At 35.6% G+C, this 22,545-nt stretch overlaps 5 protein-coding genes and 1 non-coding gene across 12 annotated transcripts; 2 read left to right on the plus strand and 4 right to left on the minus strand.

Moving 5' to 3' along the window:
• Positions 1–898: 898 nt before the first annotated feature.
• LOC121803200 (2-hydroxymuconate semialdehyde hydrolase-like) lies at positions 899–3,221 on the minus strand. 2 transcript variants are annotated; one of them, XM_042202898.1, is made up of 5 exons: positions 2,866–3,221; positions 2,482–2,749; positions 1,740–1,835; positions 1,305–1,372; positions 899–1,198 (listed from the first exon to the last, which is right to left on the minus strand). In XM_042202898.1, the coding sequence occupies exons 1-5, from the start codon at positions 3,216–3,218 to the stop codon at positions 1,081–1,083; spliced, it is 903 nt and encodes a 300-aa protein (XP_042058832.1). In that variant the 5' UTR covers positions 3,219–3,221; the 3' UTR covers positions 899–1,080. The 2 variants fall into 2 exon arrangements, with proteins under 2 accessions (XP_042058832.1, XP_042058831.1); XM_042202897.1 differs by having other exon boundaries at positions 1,296–1,372.
• Positions 3,222–5,001: 1,780 nt separating this feature from the next.
• Positions 5,002–5,083, minus strand: TRNAS-GCU. The gene has a single exon. It is a non-coding gene; the product is annotated as a tRNA-Ser (tRNA).
• Positions 5,084–5,143: 60 nt separating this feature from the next.
• Positions 5,144–9,204, plus strand: LOC121805188 (G-protein coupled receptor 1-like). Of its 2 annotated transcripts, XR_006051309.1 has the most exons (10): positions 5,144–5,453; positions 6,087–6,118; positions 6,225–6,394; positions 6,518–6,624; positions 7,337–7,438; positions 7,564–7,620; positions 8,028–8,171; positions 8,271–8,341; positions 8,661–8,852; positions 8,958–9,204. XR_006051309.1 is itself a non-coding variant. In XM_042204978.1 (9 exons), the coding sequence occupies exons 1-9, from the start codon at positions 5,271–5,273 to the stop codon at positions 8,755–8,757; spliced, it is 963 nt and encodes a 320-aa protein (XP_042060912.1). In that variant the 5' UTR covers positions 5,144–5,270; the 3' UTR covers positions 8,758–9,204. The 2 variants fall into 2 exon arrangements, 1 of the variants encoding a protein (XP_042060912.1); XM_042204978.1 differs by having other exon boundaries at positions 8,661–9,204.
• Positions 9,205–9,882: 678 nt separating this feature from the next.
• LOC121802620 lies at positions 9,883–10,917 on the minus strand. Its single transcript, XM_042202299.1, has 2 exons — positions 10,646–10,917; positions 9,883–10,479 (listed from the first exon to the last, which is right to left on the minus strand). Exons 1-2 carry the CDS (start codon positions 10,649–10,651, stop codon positions 10,054–10,056), a joined length of 432 nt encoding a protein of 143 aa, XP_042058233.1. The 5' UTR covers positions 10,652–10,917; the 3' UTR covers positions 9,883–10,053.
• A 4,746-nt stretch (positions 10,918–15,663) lies between these two features.
• Positions 15,664–19,939, plus strand: LOC121804456 (polyadenylate-binding protein-interacting protein 7-like). 5 transcript variants are annotated; one of them, XR_006051155.1, is made up of 7 exons: positions 15,682–15,978; positions 16,737–17,634; positions 17,877–18,309; positions 18,424–18,494; positions 18,644–18,753; positions 19,025–19,149; positions 19,263–19,404. XR_006051155.1 is itself a non-coding variant. In XM_042204010.1 (6 exons), the coding sequence occupies exons 3-6, from the start codon at positions 16,861–16,863 to the stop codon at positions 19,549–19,551; spliced, it is 1,806 nt and encodes a 601-aa protein (XP_042059944.1). In that variant the 5' UTR covers positions 15,664–15,816; positions 15,880–15,978; positions 16,737–16,860; the 3' UTR covers positions 19,552–19,939. The 5 variants fall into 5 exon arrangements, 3 of the variants coding, with proteins under 3 accessions (XP_042059944.1, XP_042059943.1, XP_042059945.1); XM_042204010.1 differs by lacking the exon at positions 18,644–18,753 and having other exon boundaries at positions 15,664–15,816; positions 15,880–15,978; positions 17,877–18,494; positions 19,263–19,939; XR_006051154.1 differs by having other exon boundaries at positions 15,680–15,978; positions 17,877–18,494.
• A 289-nt stretch (positions 19,940–20,228) lies between these two features.
• On the minus strand, positions 20,229–22,544 carry LOC121805673. Its single transcript, XM_042205619.1, has 3 exons — positions 22,319–22,544; positions 20,865–21,096; positions 20,229–20,749 (listed from the first exon to the last, which is right to left on the minus strand). The coding sequence occupies exons 1-3, from the start codon at positions 22,417–22,419 to the stop codon at positions 20,450–20,452; spliced, it is 633 nt and encodes a 210-aa protein (XP_042061553.1). The 5' UTR covers positions 22,420–22,544; the 3' UTR covers positions 20,229–20,449.
• Between the last annotated feature and the right edge of the window lies 1 nt (position 22,545).

Here is a 22,545-nt window from a genome sequence, read left to right on the forward strand (position 1 = left end):
GCTCCCGCACATCCACAAGCTCCCCCACCTCGAGCGCATCAGCATCGCCGCGTCGCTGTGGTTCCACAGCCCCACCAGGATCACGTCGGGGTCGACGAGGAAGCGGCAGAGCACGGCGGGGGGCGTGGTACAGCTGGAAGATGAGGCAGTTGGGCAGCACGCAGAGCTAGAGCGTGGCGGCGCGGGCGGGGACCCACCACAGGACGCCTAGCCCCACCACGAGAGAGGAGTTGCGGCGGTGGGAGCGGTAGCGGTGACAGTGGTGCAGACGTGGTGAGAGTCGCAAGGGACGGTGTAGATCTCCGTCATAGTGTGTTACTGCTACTGCTATCCATTTTTTTGACAGTGGTGGTAATCTAATTTTTTCTGTGCAATGACCATTATACCCCGCCTTGTTATTGTGAAGTAAATTTGTGATAGATGGAACTAATTTTTCCTTTAAATTCAAAAATCACATGTATTAATATTAGCCCTTGATTTTCTTGATCTTGTGGCTGTGATTTGTTCTCTAGTTATGTGCTTAATGAGCACTTGCCCTAGATCACTACTCTATGGTTGTATATATTAAATATGGGAATTATAAAAGTTTCCTTAAAACATCATATTATGCCTTATAATCACTTGGCCATGTATACTACACATTTCCATTTGGCAAGATTTTATTAGTGAGGCGTACCAAATAAGATTGCCATGTGGTGTACATGGACTAGGGAATTTTTTCTCTAATGACCATGATCAATCACAATGCACCTATATTAATTTATAATGAGAAATTTATGCACTACGTTAATTTAACATTCATTTTTTGGTATGTTACATTTCCCCCATTTTCTAGTTGTGGGCCAAATCAATTTGTACAAGAAACACTGATTCGACTAATGTGCTAACCAAAACAATCTCCTGATTAATATTTTTCACTGCAGCTCAAATAATTTCAAGATTATGATCATCATATACAACACGCAAATTGAATTAAAAATGTAAACCCAATGCGTTGAGTTCACGTTTATTTTTAACGACTAAAGAGTTAGGTCATATCCAATATATAGTACTACTATTAGATATTGTGAAATGAGAAAATCATGAAATGTCACGTAAGAAATTATTGACAATGTTGTTGAACTGCCCCGAGTCTTCAAGTTGGGGAACGTGCGATGTGTTGTGTATAACTTCTAATCTCGCATTTTCACCTACCAATCTGCATTTACGTAAGAACCAATATATGTTATAATTATATACTCCATCTTGCAACATAAATTTGAGTAAATTATATACTAATTCGCAAATATTATTACGTGACGTACTTCTCGAGCTCAACCGCTTTCTCAAGTAAAAATATCTTGTCATGCTCTCCCCACACAATCAAAACTTTCTGCGCATTTCATCAAACAAGTATAATTACCATCATGGAATCATATCAAAAATAAAAAATGTTACGCTACATACTTTACTTTACGTGATACCTATCCATACTGATACTAATACCAAATCATTAATTTTTTCAAAAGCATGAAAACAAAATCACGATTTGTTCTTTATTCATTTTTTTAAGTTATAAAGAAACTGGATAAATAATACATCTTTTATTTTTATTTAATTTGGAAAATTAATGATGATTTTAATGTATGCCAATGTAGAATAAATGAGAACAACATGCATACAAATGATACTCACTAATTAGGAAATATAACATGACATTTTGCTCGATATATACTACTCCATATTATAATTACGTGTACCTGAGAGAGGGGGCAAATTGTTCCAGTATCATCCTGTCCAAGAGTTAATCCTTTCAAGAGTTCCAGCTTCTCCTCCCTATTTTCGCTATACAATTTCTGGAGCCATTTCCAAACGTTTTATTATTTTTACAATCATTCGTCCCGTAAAAGAAGGAAATTAATATATTAAGAAAAATATTATTGATAGTAAATAATAATGATATACTTACTAGATATTTATATTAATATCATGAGTACTCATAGTTTTTGTAAGGACTAGTGGTTGGTTCTTTCTGGAACGAAGTCAAATTAGATCACCTAATAATTTGACTATTTAAGAGAAAAGTAGTTGAATAAAAAATTTATTCATGTATCATTAATTTGAGCAGGTAGTAATTTCCAACTACAATCTAGCTACTCACTTTTTTTTTCAGTTTTATTCCAATAACAAACAGTTTAATGGAAATGAAATCTATCTAAAAATATGATATAGTTGATCATCCGCTAGTTATAAATTTCAGATAACATTGAATTTCACGACATATCATATCTTCTTATAATTAATTGTGAAATTATGAAATTTTCTAACTCACGCAGTCACATATAGGGTAATTGAATATTAGCAACTGACTTGAACCAAACATGCATAATGTGACGAAGAATAATTTATGAAGAACTAAGAATATTTGATGAAGTGTTGAGATATCATCTTAATGATAGATTTTGTTAGCAAATTCAAATGAATAAATCAGATTTTACTCACGTCGATGAAATCGTTGAGGATGAAATCCGGCATAAACAGTCGCCGGAAAACGGACAAACCAAGTAACTTCCGCAGCTGTGAGGCGGAGCTAGGCAGCAACAAATCGTCAACCTTCTCCACTTTCGCTCTCTTCATCAGCTCCACATGATCCCTCCGCCGCATATTCGCCGCGGAGCTCGCGATCACCACCTTCTCCACCCTCTCCGGCCACATCGACGCCATGCGGTACGCAACCAGTCCACCGTAGCTCGTGCCGACTACGGAATACCTTCGTGAATTCACATCTCAAAATTCATGAATAATCCAATTGCATATCAAATTAATTAACCTAATTAGTGTAATTTGACACGATGAAATTCGGAGAATTGGGGATTTAGCTATCACCTGCTAATCCCTAGCTTCTCCATGAGTTTAGCAATGGAAGTCGCCTGAAAAATCTCGGACCTGTCGGCGGATTCGGTGGTGGAGCCGCCGAAGAAGAGTAAATCGGGAACGTAGACGCTGAATTGGCGGGAAAAGAAACAGATCTGCGGCCGCCATTGCCAGATGCCGTGAGGGCCGAAGCCGTGGAGGAGGATGAGCGGAGGTTTGGTGGAGGCGGAGGGTCCCCAAAAGGTGATGGTGGTGGCGGTGTCTATGTCTATGTCTATGCTTTGAGAAGAGAGACCGGCGGAGGCGAGGCAGCGGCGGAGGAAGCTGCCGTAGACTGAGACGAAGCTGAGACAGAAGGGAACCATGCTGTGTTAGTGTTAATGCGTATGCGGGTAATGGTTTTAGTTAGGTGAATGAAATAAACTACTACGGGGTGTTCGGTTTGCTAGATTGTATCCGGATTAAATTTGTAGTGTGTTTGGTTCAAAAGATTCAATCTCACGACTCAATCCTAGATGGATAATCATGGGATAATTAGTCATAGCTAACCCCCTATGACTAAAATAATCTCACAACTCAATCTTAGATTATATTTTGGTACTATTTTATCTTGGAAACCGAACACCACCTACTAGTATTTATATTTTGTATTGTTGTATATTGGCGGTTGATATTTCCAGACCAAAATTCGTAATTCCAACCCTTTTACTCTCTTTTCCCTTTACAAGTTATTCTTCGGAGTATTTTTTTCGAAGAGGACAAATAGAGATTAAAACTATGGAGTACTAAAGTTTAGGAAAACTCTCATTCCGAAAGATATATTCTACATCCGCTAGCAGTGGCGGATCTAGTTAAGAACAAGGGGTACGAGTGTACCCCCAAAATAGCTAATAGCCCAGTGGTATAATGCTGATATGTTATAGCCTAGACCTAGGTTTCGAGTCCCCCCAAGTCCATTTTTCTGCTATTTTGCTTTTGATATCTATATTTCTGTTTTAATTTGTTATCAATTTACAGCTGTTACGTATGGATATGATTGAATATAATACTCCAAATAATTTGTTCTCTCATTTGTTTCATACCCAATAACTAAAGTATATATAATTGGATATAATTTTTATAATTTATGACTTTTAATTATGCTCATATTTGGGGATTATACATAAAATATTATGTATTTTGTTTTGGTTAAAATATTAAAAAAAAATTAAACCAAAATAACGTTTGTGTTAAATAAATATATAAGAACCTGCATTTTAAATAGTAGTAATATTTTTCAAGTAATAAGAATAAAAAATAATTTTATTTTTATATATAATGAAGTGATTCATTGAAAAAAAATGATTGGGATAATAGAATAAAAAAAATTGATTAGTTGTTAAATCTTTCGTGTAACTATTTATCGTACCTCCAATATAATATTTCTGGATCCGCTACTGTCCGCTAGTGTTCTCAGATTTCCATATATCGTGTAGAAATACTTAAAGCCTGCTAAATACTGACGAACTTGATTAACATTGTCATGGGAATTGAACAAAGAATACTCATAAAGATGCTAAATGATGATGCATGACAGACGAAATGTGAACTTTGATAAAAATAAAGAAGATGCTTAGAATAATAAAATGCCAAAGGACTCGACAGCAAACATGTCAAATATTCATGATGTTAATTTTTTAATAATAATAGTATATATATACTTGTTAAATAGGTAAAATAATGTACTAATTGGTAAGAAAAAAATATTAGTTAAATAAACTGGTCATTATTTTAAATCTCTATCAAAAGAAAAAATAAATAAAAATTATTATTAGTAACATATACTATACACACACTCAATGCAATATGCCATTGTTTGATTTAATATAATCGAGTCTCGGAGCTCCATCATTGTCCTTATCGATAGGGTATTATTTCAAGTAGGAGTATTGGGGAGTATTTTTTAGTTCCAAAAAATGTTTGGTAGTACAAATTACATTGTACTAATATAGAGACAAAAATTGAACAAGGTTGGAAATAAATACCAATATCCTGGATTGATAAAGAAATTGGTACTATTACTTAAAAAAAATTAATACAGTATCAAACAAATAAATCAAAATCAAATGACCTTCACATATTTTTTCAAATGAGATATTAAAAAAATTACGACGCCTGAGAGATTCGAACTCTCGCGGGGAAACCCCATGTACTTAGCAGGCACACGCCTTAACCACTCGGCCAAAGCGTCTTGGTGATTAGGCAATCAGTATTATTAAATTTATCTATATTTCTTTTGAAATCGATTTCCCCTTTACTCTTGGCTTACTGAAGAAGATGTTATGAAAATTGAAACTGACGAGAAAGCAGATTGTGGAATGCTGGAGGTTTTCCGATTTAGTTCTTAGATTTTTATCTGAGATCGAGTGACTGATGCAATGGCGTCGGCGCAGGCTGTTACTGGTAACTTGACGGCCGCGGAGCGCGGTATATTGACCGCAATCAACAGCGGCGCCTCTAGCCTCTCGCTCGTCGGTTCCGGCTTCATAGTCCTGTGCTATTTACTCTTCAAGGAGCTCCGCAAGTTTTCCTTCAAGCTCGTGTTCTTCCTCGCTCTCTCCGTAAGTGTTCCTGCTCATTTTGTTATTTGTGATCTACTATTTACTATTCTTCCCTTAAAATTAGGTTGCGTTACTCTTTCGCTAGTTTCGGTTATAGTAATTGCTTTTAGTAGTACGAACAGCATCAATTTAGCTTATTACTAGTATTAATTTTAGCTCGATGCAAGGTTTTATGTTTTTGTGGTCTCGAGGTGTTGTGTTTTCGGTTGAATATGATATGTTCTGCACATTGTTAATGAAATTGAAATTGAACTATTTAAGGTATTTGCTTGAAATTTCAGCCCAATTAAGGTTACACTAGTGTTTTTGCTGCAAAACTGAATGGAAATTTGTTCACTGATATTGCTAGGGATTCATGTGTATCTATTATTCTTAATGTTCCTCTTTGTGTAATGTCACAGCTCTGTTTATAACTAACATTACAATAGTGTTCAGTTGATGTTTGATCAATAAATATATGATGTTTTCAGTACGAGATCCATTTTGTTCTATTTGGTGCTTTTCCTAAAAATTCCACATTACAGTGCAATTGGTGGGCATTATTTGTGAATTTTCAGCTTTCTTGATTCTTCATCTTAATCTTCTTGTGTATACGAAATAAAATGCCAAGTTAATTATTAATTTCTGGTGCAGGACATGTTCTGCAGTTTCTTCAGCATCATTGGGTAATGACTTCTCTTATTTTCTTCTGGCAGTCAATTTTTTCCATCCTCCATAAAACGGATGAAGATTGTCCCATTTTAGTTGTTAAAATGAATGTGTTATATGCAGGGATCCTTCAAAAGGATACTTTTGTTATGCTCAAGGCTACGCGACACATTTTTTCTGTGTTGCTTCTTTCCTGTGGACCACTACAATTGCTTTCACTCTGCACCGAACAGTTGTTAGACATAAAACTGATGTGGAGGATTTAGAGCCGATGTTTCATTTGTATGTTTGGGGTATGCTTTATATGTAACAGCATTTCCTAGTCTATTTCTTATATAGTGGAGTACTAGTACTACTAGGATTCTGTGCTTTTGTATCTTTTGTCTCGGGCTAATTGGAGTGAATGAATGTTCCAGGAACTTCTGTTGTTATGACAGTAATTCGTTCTATTGGCAATCACCATCATGGTCATATAAGCCATGTTGGTGCTTGGTGTTGGGCACAAAGAGGGCTCACAGGACAGGCAAGTATATAAGGCTTTATCCATGATACCATTTTTACTTTGATTTCTTCTCGTTAGTATGCTGCATTACCATTAGTTTATGGATTTGTTTTCATATTTTGTTTGTTTTATGATACATCTGGAATATGCTTAAAACAATAATAGAAAACATGATATTGAAATAAGTATTTTTCCTTTTTTTATTTGTGAAATCTGAATAATATTTTTATTATAAATAGGAGTGAATTAACATTAGTATGCTCTAATCTCAATCTGACCCCTATTCATTTTGCACGTTTACCATGCAATGCAAGATTTTGTTTGGGTTTACAGGAACTTGGCATGTTTTCCAGTTGCACTGAATAAACTGGGTTAAGGGTTTCTTGCTGGAATTGGAGTGAACTTGGCATGTTTTCCAGTTGCAACTGATTATGACTTCAAATTGTTAATATTGATGCATGCTAGCATTTGTGTTTTCTTTCATAAATCATGATTCATATGTAATCTTTGTTCTGGATAATGAAACCCAAATATGGTGCTGGTGTGTGTCTGTGTGATAACATTATGTGAATCATTATGAAATCTGTCAATAAAGAATCTGTTTTATGATCTCACAGTCAACTATGTTTATAAGAATTGTTACTTTGTTATAAAATGAATCTGGTATTTAGATGACACTTTTTTATTCTTTTAGCCCACATAGTCATCTCTAACTCTTATTTTGCACCTGCAGGTGGTCCAATTTATAACATTTTATGCACCGCTGTGGGGTGCAATTCTTTTCAATGGCTTCACCTATTTTCAAGTGATACGCATGTTAAAAAATGCCACTCGTGTATGTAGTAACCTGTATTCTTCTTTTCTCATGCGTTATCTTTATGCTTGTGGGATTGACTGAGGCATACATGTTCCCTGTTTGGATGAATGAACCCATGTTGATGCTATGACTTGTTTTTACAGATGGCAGTGGGAATGTCAGAGCGTGGTTATCAATCAGATGCACGACCAGATATGAAGGTAAAATATCTTCCGTTAGCTTATTGGTGGAAGAAAAACTGGGAACAAGCTAGATAAAATACATGCCCATTGCCTAGTTATCAAGTATATTATTCACATGGATGTATACCAGATCTCAGTACCGTACCTTGTATACCATATATAGAATAAATAATATTGTTAATGTCCCATACTTTGAGCACCTTGGATCTTAGACATGTTTTTATGTCTGTTTACTTTTTCATGGAAAAATGTCCAAATACGTACCCACTCCAAGTGAATTCGTTATTCTGTCATACTTATTATAATACAGTCACTACTTCTGATTATTAAAAGCAGATGTATACTGTATGGCTGAATGTGCATTTAAAGAAGAAAATACTTCTGGGTGCACAGTGTTCTCATTTTTCCCTTGCATTCCTTGACAGGCACTGAATCGATGGGGCTACTATCCACTTATTCTAATTGGATCATGGTTCTTCGGCACGATTAACCGTATGCACGACTTTATCGAACCAGGTCATAAGATCTTTTGGCTTTCTGTTCTTGATGTTGGCATGGCTGCACTTATGGTAAATCTCCGACACTCATAAAAACACTCATAAAACTTCTCATGAGAGTCTACTCTCTCCGTCCTCTATTAAACTCTCTCTTCCTGATACTTGTATAAGGGCCTTTTCAACTCGATAGCCTATGGTCTCAACTCTTCAGTGCGGAGGGCCATTTATGAAAGATTTGATCTGTAAGTCATAACTGTCAAAATCTTTCAATTGATCACCCGCACTGCATCTTGTTCTGTTTATAGTCTCCCAAACATAGCATCCTTTTGACATAGTGACTGCCGGAAAGACATGAAAGTAAAAATGGAAAAACCCCCTTCCCCAAAATTAAATCCTTAACTATCCTGGATAATTATAACTCATTAGATAATCAATTCAGTTGATCTTTTGTCTTCCCTACAAATGTGTTGTTTCGTACTGTATTTTCATATGTTTTGGCCATGCTTCTGTGCCTTACCACTGTAAACTCATACAATTTCTGTTGTTCATGCAATTTTACAGGTTTCCTGACAGGTTTAGAAGATTGCTTCCTAGGAATTTGAGGCCGAGAGGCCAGCAACAGGATAGTGAATTAGTTTCACTGAAAACTGAGGGCTAGCAATAGCAGTTCAGTTCTTGGCCACTGCTATGTGCACATATTTGAATTAGAGATTCTATTCTTTTGCAGAAGATAATTGACCAGGAGCAACGGAGGTACTGTGTCTGCCTTCCATGTGAAGGGGATTCTGCACGATTGTTCTCTCTCAGGTGAACTAATTTGACACACTAAACAAGTTTCGTTTATGATCGTCTCTGCAGCCGCTTTCTAACTGCATGTATAACTAGTGGCAACTGTACCAGCCATATTTCTGGAAGCATTGCTGTGCTACCCATTTTCTTATGTTGTCAAGAACTTAGTTTGCTTGAATCGTTGGTTTTATCTTCTTTAGTAGACATTGAGATGTCTAAAAATTGTCAGTTGATACATCTGTTTGATATCGTGTTTCAGTCTCATATTGTAGATACATTTGTTCGATATTGTGTTTCAATCTCGCATTCTATTGCAGTAACGATGTCCACATGAAAATATAAATTTGAGTTGGAAAATTGGAGGCATTAGAATTTTTGCTTACCACATCCCTTTTCGATATCCGTTTTCATTATTAGCGCAAGTAACCGACTCCCACAGTATATACTTTAAATTATGCCAAAAATATTGTGGACAGTTTTTTTTTTTTGTATATTTCTGATAATTTTCCCCAGCCATGAAAATCAGAAATGGACAGAAAGTAGTAGTAACAGATTTATCTGGTATCAATATACTGTTGGGTTCACTATTCGATATTTCCACTGTGGTTGCTAAAAACTACTCCCAGCATCAATCCTGACATTATAATTTTTTTTTAATATATCATAAAACTTTTTAAATATATCATAAAACTTAATAGAACAGAACAAAGCAAAAACATAAGGTATCATTCATGGCTCTAAATCTCCAGCTCAACCCCACCAAACATGAAACTAGATATTTACACAACCATCTTTTTCCAGTTTTTGTATCGATCCAACGCAGGAAAGAATTCAATTAGGAGTATTACTACAAGCTTAACTCATTTAAATCTATGTCAGCTAAAGGGCTTTCAGAAATATTGAGAACAAACCAGAAAACCAGTATCAGATTAAGAGCATTCATTTTCTTGCTTCTGTTAGTAAGAGATCAAATCAATCTGGAGCACAAAACAGATTTGCAAATGAATCAGTCAGTTCAATTAACTTGAAACAAATGGAATGAAAACATTCTTCAACCAACTACAAACAACTAAATCCTAACATATCTCAAACATTTTGCAATAGCAGCCAGTCTCCAAATTCAAGAACAAATAAAGCAACCAATTTCTACCTTCAAAGCTGTCTCTCAAGAATCAAGAGCAGATAAACAGCTCTCCAACCGGATCATACCCCGGCTCTTGACCGGACTGGATCGGGGCGAATCCAAGCTCTTGAACAGCAGGTGCTTGACAGCGGAGATGAGCTCATCATCACTTGGACTCTTTGGAGGGCTCAGATTCTTGAATTTCCTGCAGAAACTCATGTGCTGATTCAGAGCTTCTTCATTCCCAATCCCTTTCCCTGATCTCATCACCTCATCCTTCACTGCTTCAGAGCAGAGCCCGCAAATCCAACGCCCCGAAAATCGCTCACAAACGCGCTTTATGTATTCCTCCGTGCATTCCTCTGTGAGGCCACAACACTCGCATTTTGCAAATGCGAGCTCAGTTGCTTTCAACACAGTTGTTGCTATTGCTTGTTTTGGCTTTGAACAGTTCTCCATTGAAGATTTCTGTTGGTAGAGAAGAGAAAACTAACGGCTAAAACAGATATTTGTATATATACACGCCGGAATTAATGCTCAACGGAAACTGGGAATTAAAAAAAACAATCTTTTCTACTTATTTTTTTTCAATTCAAATGGAAAACAATAAATGGAGGGATTTATGGATCTTTACCTGCATGAATTTATGGTGGCTGGTTGAATCTTGAATGATTCTTGATCTTTATTTATCTCTCCTTTTCCCACTCACTCTCTTCTACAACAATCTCTCCGCCAATGATCAGACGCTTCAATCTCACATACATTTCAGGGAGCCCTTTTTGGCTCTCTGAGTAGAAATTAGAGGAAAATAAAAATAGGGTTTTTATGGATTTCCCTTCACCATTGCTGCCATGAGGTGTGTGTGAAGGAAAAGGAAATGTGATTTGTGTTTAATATAATCGGACAGAAGCTGCCAATGCCATTATCAATGATTGGATAAAGCAACGGTGAAAATCTGCTTTTTTGCCCCAGTGTTTTCACTGCTGTCCTAAACGAGCCTGGATCTGCTACAGCGCCATCCCCTGCTCCCTATCTGTGGGCTGGTTATTCATTTGGTATCAAATGATTCAAATTTGACCTCTTGTGTAAACAAATGTAGCATTAATTGTAGTAAAAAAAAATTGCAAATTGAGTCAATGGCGGATCCAATAAACAAAATTTGTGTAGTCGGATGCCGTAAAAAAGATTGTCGCTGACTTAGGAAGGCAGAGGCGATTCGGCGATCAATGATAAAAACGAATTTAATAGAGTTTTTCGACTCTCATGAATCGACAGTGAAATTGATTGATTTTTTTACTCCACTTAGCTCCACCGTTGTGTAAAGTTGAGTATTGATGAAATCTTGATCGATATATAGTTTGTGATGTTATTATGAACATGATTACGTGAGAATTGAATGAGTAAATTAATAAAACATTAGGTGATATAAAAAGTATATCATTGTTGAATATTAAGTCTTTGTTAGGTCGAGAAATAAATGAATCAAATGATTAGTACTACTATTTGTTTACCTATTGCTTTGACTTTTTTATTCATGGTAACGTTTAAAAAAGAATTTTAACTTTTTAGTTTTATTTTTGTCCTTGTATATAAGAGTTAATTATTAAGAAATTCACAAATTTTGATTTTATATAAGGGTTAATTACTACTCCGATCCTACTATATATATTAGTTTTATTTTTAATCAGTAGCAGGTCATTATTAATTTATGAGTATAAAAAACTTATTATAGACTCAGAATAATAACACATTGATTGGGGACATGACATCAAAGTAATCATTCATGCAATAACATGCGTATCAAATAGCTTGATGCACCATTGAAATAAATTCATATTTTAATAATTCAAATTATAACACTAAACATACTTAATCTTTTTTATAATAAATTAATTTCAATAAATCTTTAAATTTTCAAATATGTCTAATTGTCTAAGAATATTCTAATATTGACTATTCCCGGGTTGACATTAGCGAGGTCACCACCTAATAAATTCAAAATATGTTCAGTAAAAGCATACTACTACGAAAAACATTGTTAATTTTATACTGTGATTTCTCCAATCCAATCCACGTCAAAATTATTTTAAAAAGAGACTAAAATGTGTTTTGTAGTCCACTAAATTCGAATGGCTATAATTTATAGTAGTAGTTTTAGTAGTAAAAGTACCCACTCAATACATTTTTAGTTGAGCACTTAACAAAAAAGTCGAAAATGGATGTTCTCATTATGCAATTCAAATGTAGTCCAATTTTTTTAGCTTTTTTTTTTGGCCCTAGCCTACTATTTATTTAATACTCCCTCCGTTCCAATAAATATGAAATATTTGATTTTCGGCACGAGTTTTTATGCAGTATTGTTTTGTGAGTTAATGTAAAAAGAGTAAAGTAATAGAGAAACAAAAATAAAGATAATATTGTTTCCACTTTAGTAACCGTTTCATTATTAATGGGATAACTTTTTATTTTTAGTGGGACAGTAGTGCAAGTCCGGACTATGAGTCAGCGATTCTGTAGCGGTCTGGATCAGACGTTGTGTTGCAGGGTGCTGGGCTGAACCACAACTCAATATCTATAAAATTCTGAAATTAGTATAGTATTTATTAGTACTATTTTTTATTTCAATCATTGTTTGTCGATTAATTCAACATCAAACAATCACAATTCATATATACTATTTCTAAACTAACGTATTGAACTTTATTTTATCTCTAGTAATGATGTTTTCAAAAAATTAAACTATGTAGTAATTTTAATTTAATTAATACTTTTGAATTGTTTATTTTAATTATATACATAAAGTAGTAAGAAATATGTGAAATTGAACAATAATTACAAAATAAAATAAAATAATTAAATTCTACTCTCTTTGTCCCGTCATAATCGAATCACTTCTTTTGACACAAGATTTAAGGAATTACTTTAAAGAGTTAAAGTGCAAAGGGGAAAGTTTGAGAGAGTGAAAATAGAGGAGTGAAACGAAAAAAAATAGGTGAGAAAATAAAGTAAGAGAGATAATTTTTTGCTTAAAATGAAAATGACTCATTTATGATGGAACATTCTAAAAAGTAAAGTGAGTCGCTTATGATGGGATGGAAGAAAAGTGTGATTTATGACATGAGAATCATGACATTGTTTGAATTGTGACATGGCACATAATATAAGCGGAATAGTGATGTGACATAGTTATGGCTTGACTTATGACTTATGTGTGTTAATGGCCTAACAGTTGACAAAGTAAATTTCGACTGTCTGAGCTAATTAGATTAAACAATTATGATGGGCCCACGGGCCAAACCCGAAAAACCAAAGCTATGAAGCCCACATGCTTTGAACGTGTGGTGCCACCACCATTATTCTGATGAGTCTACTACAACCAATAAGTTTAGAATAATGAAATATATTGAGATATCAGATATGGTAGTCTAAGTGCAAAATTCGATTCACAAAATATTTCTATTGCAAGAAGCTTTTGGTTAAAATTCGATAAACGTGAGGATTGTATTTTCGTTCATTTGGATATATGGTCTACTTGATGCCAATTTTCGTTATTGGTAATGAAAAATAAAAGAATATGAGTTTCTTTCTTTTATTGTTAAGGAGCCATGTGAATGAAAGTCTCATGCATGATTTTGAATGTGAGAAAAAAAGTGAAGAATCAACTTTTCAATTATGACTCTCACATTCTAGTCGTTGTTTTTCTTTATGTTCTTTTAAAAATAGTTGTTTCATTGATAGGTTGTGTCGTGATCGCTCAAACAGTAACGTGACTAATTTGCAATTTCCGACGAAAGAATCAAGATAGATAGCAAGGGTTTTGAGAGAAACCAATAGCGTGAAAACGAGAAGGAGAAAAATAATATGATTATTAGATTTTTTGTAGACTGTTCAAGCAAAAGCGATATTTAGATCTAACCCATGCGGTTTGACCTCCTAATCAATTCGAGAAACAATTGCAAAGAAAACCTGAATTGGGCTTAAGGCCCGACTCAATTTTAAAAGAAAATAGCATTAACAATTAAATAAAACAAATAGCAAAAATATATAAGGGCGTGCCTTGCATGGTCTAGGAGTAATCCTGAAGATATTTGGGTCGGTGCGCGCGACGTTGGATCCGCAACGCCATAGGCTCCTCGTGCGCTGGCGATGGTGGTTGCGCATCGACAGTCTCGGCCTCTGGCCGGCTGTCGTTCTCAACTCCAGAGGCCGAGACTGTCGTCCTCGACTCCCTGCTCACTCTTTTGCCACTATGCTCGTATCATTCAACTTCTAGGTACACCTAAGCTAAAATATGCTATCGGCGATATTGATAGCGAGTTTGTAACCGTAATAAGGAGCCAAAGAGATCTACACTCCCTCCATCCCATAAAAATATGTGCACTTTACATGTTGGTCCGTTTCCCACAAAAATATGTGCATTCCATTTTTGAAAAGTTATATCAATTTAATAATATAAGTCTCATTATCCACTAACACTACTTTAACTATAATTATTCTCTCATCTCTTACTTTACCATACTATCATTCACCTCATTTCTCTTACTTTACCAATTTTGTCTTAATTCCCGTGACATTCCCATTACCCATATTTTTATGGGACGGATGGAGTATTTGATGTTTTAATTTAAATCTTTCACATAGTGGCGTCTATAAGAATTGGGTGGGATATTTATGCCTCAAACAAGTATATAAACTATTTTTAAACTTCGGAGTGAATGCCTGCACTTATGACCCACACAAGATTTATTTGTTGAAATTAAAGCCACTTCACATATAAAGTCGCATGTCGTTTTCTCACTCTTAAAATTGGTCCACGAATTGAATTTGTTGTCTAATGGTAGTACATAAATAATTGACAAAATTCTCATTTAAATATAATTTTAGTTAATTTTTATTAATTTCATAATTTTTAAATTTGTGAATTAAACCATAGCTTTGCATAACTGCAATTATACAATAAAAATAATTTTCTGACTATTATCTCATTCAATGAAATGATACTGATGTGACAATGATATGGATTAAAACAAAGTATAAATCTCACTTCCACGACATGCTGAATTGTCAACCGGTATTATAAATTTAAAAATACTAACTTCCATGTATCTGTCTCGTGAAACAATGGCAAATTTAAGTAGAAATTACGGTTTAATTGAATAGCTGATAGATATTTATATGAAAATGAATGATTAAAAGGCAACATAATAAAATTACTCTAAAATGATAATTTCTTTAATAAAATACGCAAAGGGACCTTATCACGTGCAATATGTACTCATGTAGTCTCATACTACTAAAATCTAAATCATGTATTATGTCATGATAGTGTTCTAAATTATTCGAGTTAAAAACATGTTTCTTGTATCAATAAATTTATCAGCTTTCAATAATAACTTCTATTTTTAAGTGTTAATTCATTTTTAAAAAACAAATGATAATTAACTTTTATAGATGATCTAAAAATTTATAAAATGACTACTGCTTTTTGGATTTAAGAATTACTCCATTATTTTGAAGGAAAATAATTGTTTTATATTGAGAGTGTAGTTATTTTATAGAGAAGAGAAAACGACGAAACCTAATAAAGTTGCGCTTAAATTTAGTTGAAGCAAAACTGAAAATGAAAAAGAAAATGAAAAGGCAAAGGGCAAAAAAGGAATAATATTGAAGGAAGATGGTAAGAAGAGAGAGAATGAAAAGCCTGAATTGGAGATAGAAAGATAGAGAGAGAGACACCCTCTTCTCCCTTGGCTCAGTTCACAGCCTCAGCCCTCAACAATCTGCAAAAATAATTGCAAAAAAAGGGTATCGACTACTGTTTTCCGATCAATACTGATATTTTAGGCCTAACTGCTTTCTAAATTTCAGTCTTTTAAAGCTCGGAATCTCTACGAATCTCATCCTTTTACTCTCGTGTGGTTATGGATGCATTCGACATGGTTTCCTTTACCACAGGCCTGCGCAAAGGTATATTCAGATACAAACCTAGATCTTGTTTGATGCGTTGATTCTGTTTGGATAGTGTATTTTGTCATCTCCTTCGTTGTAGGGCTCGGATTCTGAGAGATCTATGGTGATAAGTTTTCTGATTGAAGTTCAAAGCCGTTGTTTCCGATTATTTGCGCTTGATCTTGTTTTATTTGCTGTTTTTTTTGGAATTTTAGCGAAATTTAAGGTTAGTATTGTTTGTTGTGGGTGTGAGTGTGCGTATGGACGATTATGAGTTATGACTGATGATGAATGTGTTTGCTTTTTGTAGATGAAAAGGAAATCAATTTTGTGCAGTTGATAGTGTCATTATTGTCTTTTTTTTTTCTGTAAGAATGTTTAACCGTGTTTGGTTACTATTTTTGTGTGTGATTTTTTATGTGTAGTCATCTGTGTATGTTTGTGTTTATTCTTGCCTCTCGAAAAAGGGAACATAACTGATCTTCATTGGATGCTTGTGCGGTTGTTACGGTTCATTGTATTAAAATTATTTTTTCTTTGACTTTCATTTCAAAATTCTGTAAATTTTTTACAGTAAATCTTGGTTTGTGCTAATTAATTAAAAACTGTGTCGCAACATGGATCCTTGTTATTCACATGTCGTTGAACGTATTATAGAATCATTGTTTGTTTGTTTTTTTTTCTGCTTTGGTGGTTCCCAAAAGACGGGAAAGTGTGAATCTTGTAAGTCATAATTCATAAAACTTGCTAATTTGGATGGCTGAATTCATATGCAGGATTTGGGTGATCCACATTCAGTACTGCGGCTTTGGTTGTTCCATCAAGACATTTCGTTTCTTATCTCTTTTAAGTGTATAACCTTTTTCTGCCTATCTGAAACACTAGTGTGGTACTAATACGATGTACTTGTCGGGAAAGGGAGCTTCTTCTGGTGACAAAAACCTTGGTGCTTCAAAATTAACTTTGAACCCCAACGCCACAGAATTTGTTCCTTTTGCTCTGAGATCACCTGTAGCTGGCTCTAACAATGCAGAGGGATCCTCAAAATTTGTTACGTCCGCAGCTTCTGGCCCAGGGAAAGGAATATTAGACAGAACAGAGTCATCAGTCTCGAACAATTCCGATGACGAAGCCCAGCAATACTGGCGCAATCAGCTCCCAGATGATATTACTCCCGACTTTAAGGTCATGGGTATTGATGATAATCAAGGGATCAATAACCTATCATTTTCAGGCCTATCTTTGACTGATGCTAACGAAGGTCCAAGATATTCTTCTTCAATATGTAGTGGTTTTATGTTGAAGGAACAACAAGGATTATCTCCTCGCCCTGTTAATGGAAACAGTCATGCCGAACAGCTGAGATATCCAGTTTCATCTTATGGAGAATACCTGTCACCAACAAGTTATCATTCATCTCTCTCTAAGCCTTGGGACCAACAGATTGTCAGCAACGATCAGCTTCTTGCAAGAGAAGGGACTGATGGGAATCCAAGACATGGTCTTCTAGCTGATATGTCAAGTGAGCAATTAATGCTAGATAATTCAGATGTGGGCCCTCTAGAGTTCCTGGCTTCACAATTCCCTGGTTTCGCAGCTGAAAGTCTTGCAGAGGTTTATTTTGCAAACGGAGGCGATTTAAACCTAACAATTGAGATGCTTACTCAGCTAGAGGTATGATACTTTTGTTGGCATTGGTTTCAAACAACTTTTGATTTGCCATGGATGTTTTGTTTGGCATTCTTAGCCTACCAATTTTTGTTTAAAACATTTATAAGTTTATTCTCATCATTTCCAACATAATGTGTTGGATATAAGTGTCAAATGGTAATTTAGTACTTGAAAATATTTGTGATATCTATAATTGATGCATTAAACTCTTTAGAATTAAGTGTATATTACCTTGTTTTTTACAGCTTCAGGTTGATGGTGGCTTAAATCAGACTCTTACTTCAAAAACTGTATCTGCTCCAAATCTTAATTCAATGGATTTTCCTGCGCTCTCTGTGAGAGATTGTCAAAACGATTTAGGTATTCCCCAAAATGGCAGCCCCTATCGCTCTCCAGAAAAGCAAGGCTCATTGCTGTTCAGATCCAATTCCTTTGTTCCATCAAGAGGCGCTACGGATTTTGCTTCGGCTGTCAGGAAAATGGCTCCTCAAGATTCTAGCATGTGGAAATACGAGAGAAATGGGTCTTCAGATGCAAGCATTGGATCGAGTCGAAGCTCTCACGTACTGGCAAATTCATACAACAGTGGCCAGGGGAGGGGCATTTATGGTGATAGGTTACAAAGCCGGGGATCAGCTCGCTCATCTCCTGTCTGGCTTGAAACTGGAGATGCAGTCGGTAATGTTCATAGGAAATGTTGCTTTTACTTGCTTTTTAATATTTTTAATTCTAGGAGCATGCATTCAGCATTCTACAAGTATACTATATGCTTTAACGTTATTGACGTGGCAGCAAACATGTACTCTGAAATGCGGGAGGAAGCTCGTGATCATGCACGTGTGCCCAATGTATACTTTGAGCAGGTATGTCTTGTCTGCAGTCTAAAGGCTGGAAGTCAAATAAAGAAAAAAAATTGGAAAAACAAAGTTATACCCTTTTGTTACGTGTCTTGATGAATATAAATAAATATGCTAAGTACTTACTATTCCTTGAGTATTTATGTGTGAACTAGGGGTGCAAGAGGCATTTGTTTTGTATGGCTGTATACTTCCATAGACGGGAGCTCGAGTTGTGGAAACTTGTGCAGTCGACTACATTTTCAATTGTGCTCTTCTTCCCAAGGTTCATCTTTTCTGTTTGGGGAGGGGGGGTGCATTAGATCTATCTATTTATACTCTTAGTTGTACTTGTATCTGTTGTGGAACCGAATGTTGTCAGTTCTTATGAACCCATCACAACTCAGCTTCTTTCACTTTCTCCCACACAGTAGGAACTTTCTGAAAATGCTAATTAACTAAGGAGTTTATATTTCATTTTTGAAGCTTTTATATAAATCATGATCACATTTTACTTCCGTTGTTGATCTCATCTGACATATTTAATGTGAGATTAGGCACGACAAGCGTACCTCGTTGGTAACAAGGCCTTGGCCAAGGAATTGAGCATTAAGGGACAGCTGCACAATATGCAGATGAAAGCATCTCATGGGAAAGCACAAGAATCTATTTTTCGCCAGAGGTTTGCGTTCTTCGACCATATGAGAGCTACCCATTGCTACAAAACCCGAATATTATCTTGTTCTCTGTTGATCCTTGCTTGTATTATCCATCCTTCATCTTTTATTTTTGCAGGAATTCGGACATTCCGACGAACGGGAGGGAACAGATGATCGATCTGCACGGTCTACATGTGAGTGAAGCTATTCATGTCCTCAAGCGTGAGCTGGCAGTGATGAGGAACGCAGCTAGGTCGATGGATCAAAGATTGCTGGTCTACATATGCGTAGGAACTGGTCACCACACTAGGGGAACGCGCACGCCTGCTAGACTCCCGACTGCTGTTCAGCGCTACTTGCTGGAGGAGGAGGGTCTCGACTTTTCAGAGCCGCAACCTGGGCTCCTCCGAGTTGTTATATACTGAACCAGGAAGGTATAGGATATTTTTCACACTGCATTACTCAGAAAATCAAAATCAATCAACCCATCTGGGGAGAAAGGTTTCAAAAAGGAAAAAAAGAAAAAGAAGAAATGGAAATCTGTGTATCTGTAAATGGGGAAAAGGTGGTAGGATAGTTCCGCAGAAGGTAAAAAAAGAACAAAAATAAAAAGAGATCGATGAAGAAAGCAGATGTCTGTATGATTACTGTGTAGTTGGCTGAACCGTAGAAGATGTTTTTGTAGTTTTCAGTTGTTTTGCATCGTCCTCTTTTTGTTGTTTGTGTTACAATTTTTTGGGGTTTAAATATGAGATGTAACTGATAGAATTCTTTCTCAAATTTCTCCAGCCATTTGGAGCTCCTTTTCACAAATCTCTCATCTTTGCCCTTCTGCTTGAATGGTTTTTGTTTTTCTTACTATTTATGAATATGTGCAAATTGTAGGTAATGGAGTTATTTAGGCCTCTTTCTTTTTTGGATCATCATTTTACACTATTCCCTCTTATCTCATAAAAATAGATCCATAAAAATATCTCATTTACATTTATGACAAGTTTTTTAAAGATCATTAATTTATTTACAACTTATATCACTAGAGAGCTCACCATTAAACAATAATAATAACCAGTAATGTAGTTATCTAGGCCTATTTGAACCACACTTTTAAATTGAAAGGGCTTTGGAAATTAAATGAGGCAAGAAAATGGTCATATACAACAAAACTGAGTTCATTGATGCACCATACATGAGAAATAAGAAAGTGTGAGACAACATCCAATATAGGGGCCAGATCATTTTAGCTTGGCTTTCGAATAGCTCTTTAGAGGCTTCGCTGCTGGTTGAGTCGTGGTGATTCGGGCTGCTGCTTTCTTTATGGCCAGATCATTTTAGCTTGGCTTTCGAGGAGCTTTTCAGAGGCTTCGCTGCTGGTTGAGTCGCGGTGGTTCGGGCTGCGGCTTTCTTTAGGTTGTACTTCACCGATAAGAAAGCGCAAAGCAAAGCTATCATCATTGTCGGGTACACGAATACTGCCTTTTTTGGATCTGTGTTTGGTGGCTTTCCAAGAATGCCTTCCTTGAGAAGACCCCAGATGACTAAAAGAGTCCCAAACATGTTCATCCTTCCCTGTTTTAGGAGACCAACGAGAGAACCAGCGACACAAAAGTAACTTCCGGCAAGAACCTAAGGAGAGCAAAAAACTCTTAAAAGAGTGTAGCATGTAGTAAAACAAACGACTGTAAGCTTGATTATTAAGTGTGGAAGAAACAAGGTGAGGGAAAAGAGCGGCAACACATACCTCTAATCGTTGTAGGTCGACTTCAGCAGAAGCTTCCTTAATGTCGGTCAAGTTATAGATGCTTAACAGATTATTCCAACTTGGGAAAGTCATGTCAGTCGTGAGGCTGTTCACAATAGCTCCAGGGTAGAGAAGAGCCTTTACCACTGGAAGAGGAAAGATTTCGCTAGAAATCAGCTGTGAGGCTGTCACGTGAATAGGTGTCGTGCACATGCCAGATCGACATTGGACCCTGAGAAATAATATAAACATGCAACAAAAAGCAAGATAAATAAGATGGTTAGGAGTATTATGACTTGATGGTATTTATAGTTTTTCTTATTCTATAAATTTATCAAAACCAAGCAGAAACAATCACGTTTAGAACTTATATGCTCACATTTATCAAATAGCAGCACAAGGTTCAACTTCTTTCTTCAAAATGTGGATTAAGAATGGGCAAATTTATAGAAAGAAGCTACCGTTCCCAATTAGAAGTAGAACACATTCATTCACTAAATGTCTACAACTTTATCAAATAAGTAATCTAATCGAACAAGTTGAACACTTGCAAAAGAACTGTCGAAACCTAGCTTCTACCAGCTCCTTCTTCAGCTTATATGATCTCCTAATCAAGCAATACTAAGTCAAATCTTAGTTATCCAGCACAAACAAGTAAGAAAATTATTAGGATTGCCAAATGAAAATATGAAATATCAAACACATTTCCTAGTTAGGATGATGCAATTCCAACTCCAAAGCACAAATTTCAACACAAAAAGAGGTTGGCCCGAATGCTTAAAAATGTCAAACATTAGTTCATGTTAGTTTTTCAGTATTACCACAAGCACACACAGTGAGGTTCCAAGTGCTGTGCAAGGATAATACATTAGCTTTATGCAGCTAATGGTGAACAAAATTGAGCCAGCAACAACTTAAAACGTCAACTCCGTACGTAAAGTTTTACGGAGTTGAAAGTCCAAATCAGAAGTAGAGTACATTCACCAGTTACAACTAATTCCAGCCATAACTACATTTACCACAAATTACTTCATTTATCATATTAGCACACTAGAAATCATACATAAAAAGCAATTTCATGATAACCGTCTTGATGGATGTACATCTTGATTAACAAACTGTGCAATCAGCACAACATAATCAAAATCTAACATATAGTACTAAACAAGCAACAAGGTTAGACCTTCGTTATACAACAAATAAAGCAGAAAGACACAGAAATATGATTTCCACAAAATTCTACGATCACACAGTGCGAAGTGATAACTGCCCAGATCTCAAAACAAAACTAAAAAACTTCAAAATACTACTCCGCAAGTTCAAGCTACAAATTGAGCTAATTTCTGATGCTCAAAAGATAAGTCGACTTGAATCTAAAAATCCAATCTTCGCAAGCAACAATCGAAAACAAAACTGAAATTGGAAAAATGCAATTTTTGGTGCAGAAAAGGTACCTGAAAAGGGGAACCTGAAAAATGATAAGGACGAAGTATAAGAGAGAAGCGTATTTGGGCAGGTTGTTCCACTTCCCCTTCGCCGCAGGTGGGTTCGCCATAGCAGATCTCGATCCCCAAAATTACAATGTCAAAATCTATGTTTTGATACAGAAAAAAAAAGAATGTTTTCACTTCTTTATTACTCACATTTATTAGTATTATTAAATTAATGTAAATAGAGCAGC

This window comes from Salvia splendens, chromosome 5 (assembly GCF_004379255.2).
Source record: "Salvia splendens isolate huo1 chromosome 5, SspV2, whole genome shotgun sequence".
In the NCBI taxonomy this organism is placed as follows: Eukaryota; Viridiplantae; Streptophyta; class Magnoliopsida; order Lamiales; family Lamiaceae; genus Salvia; species Salvia splendens.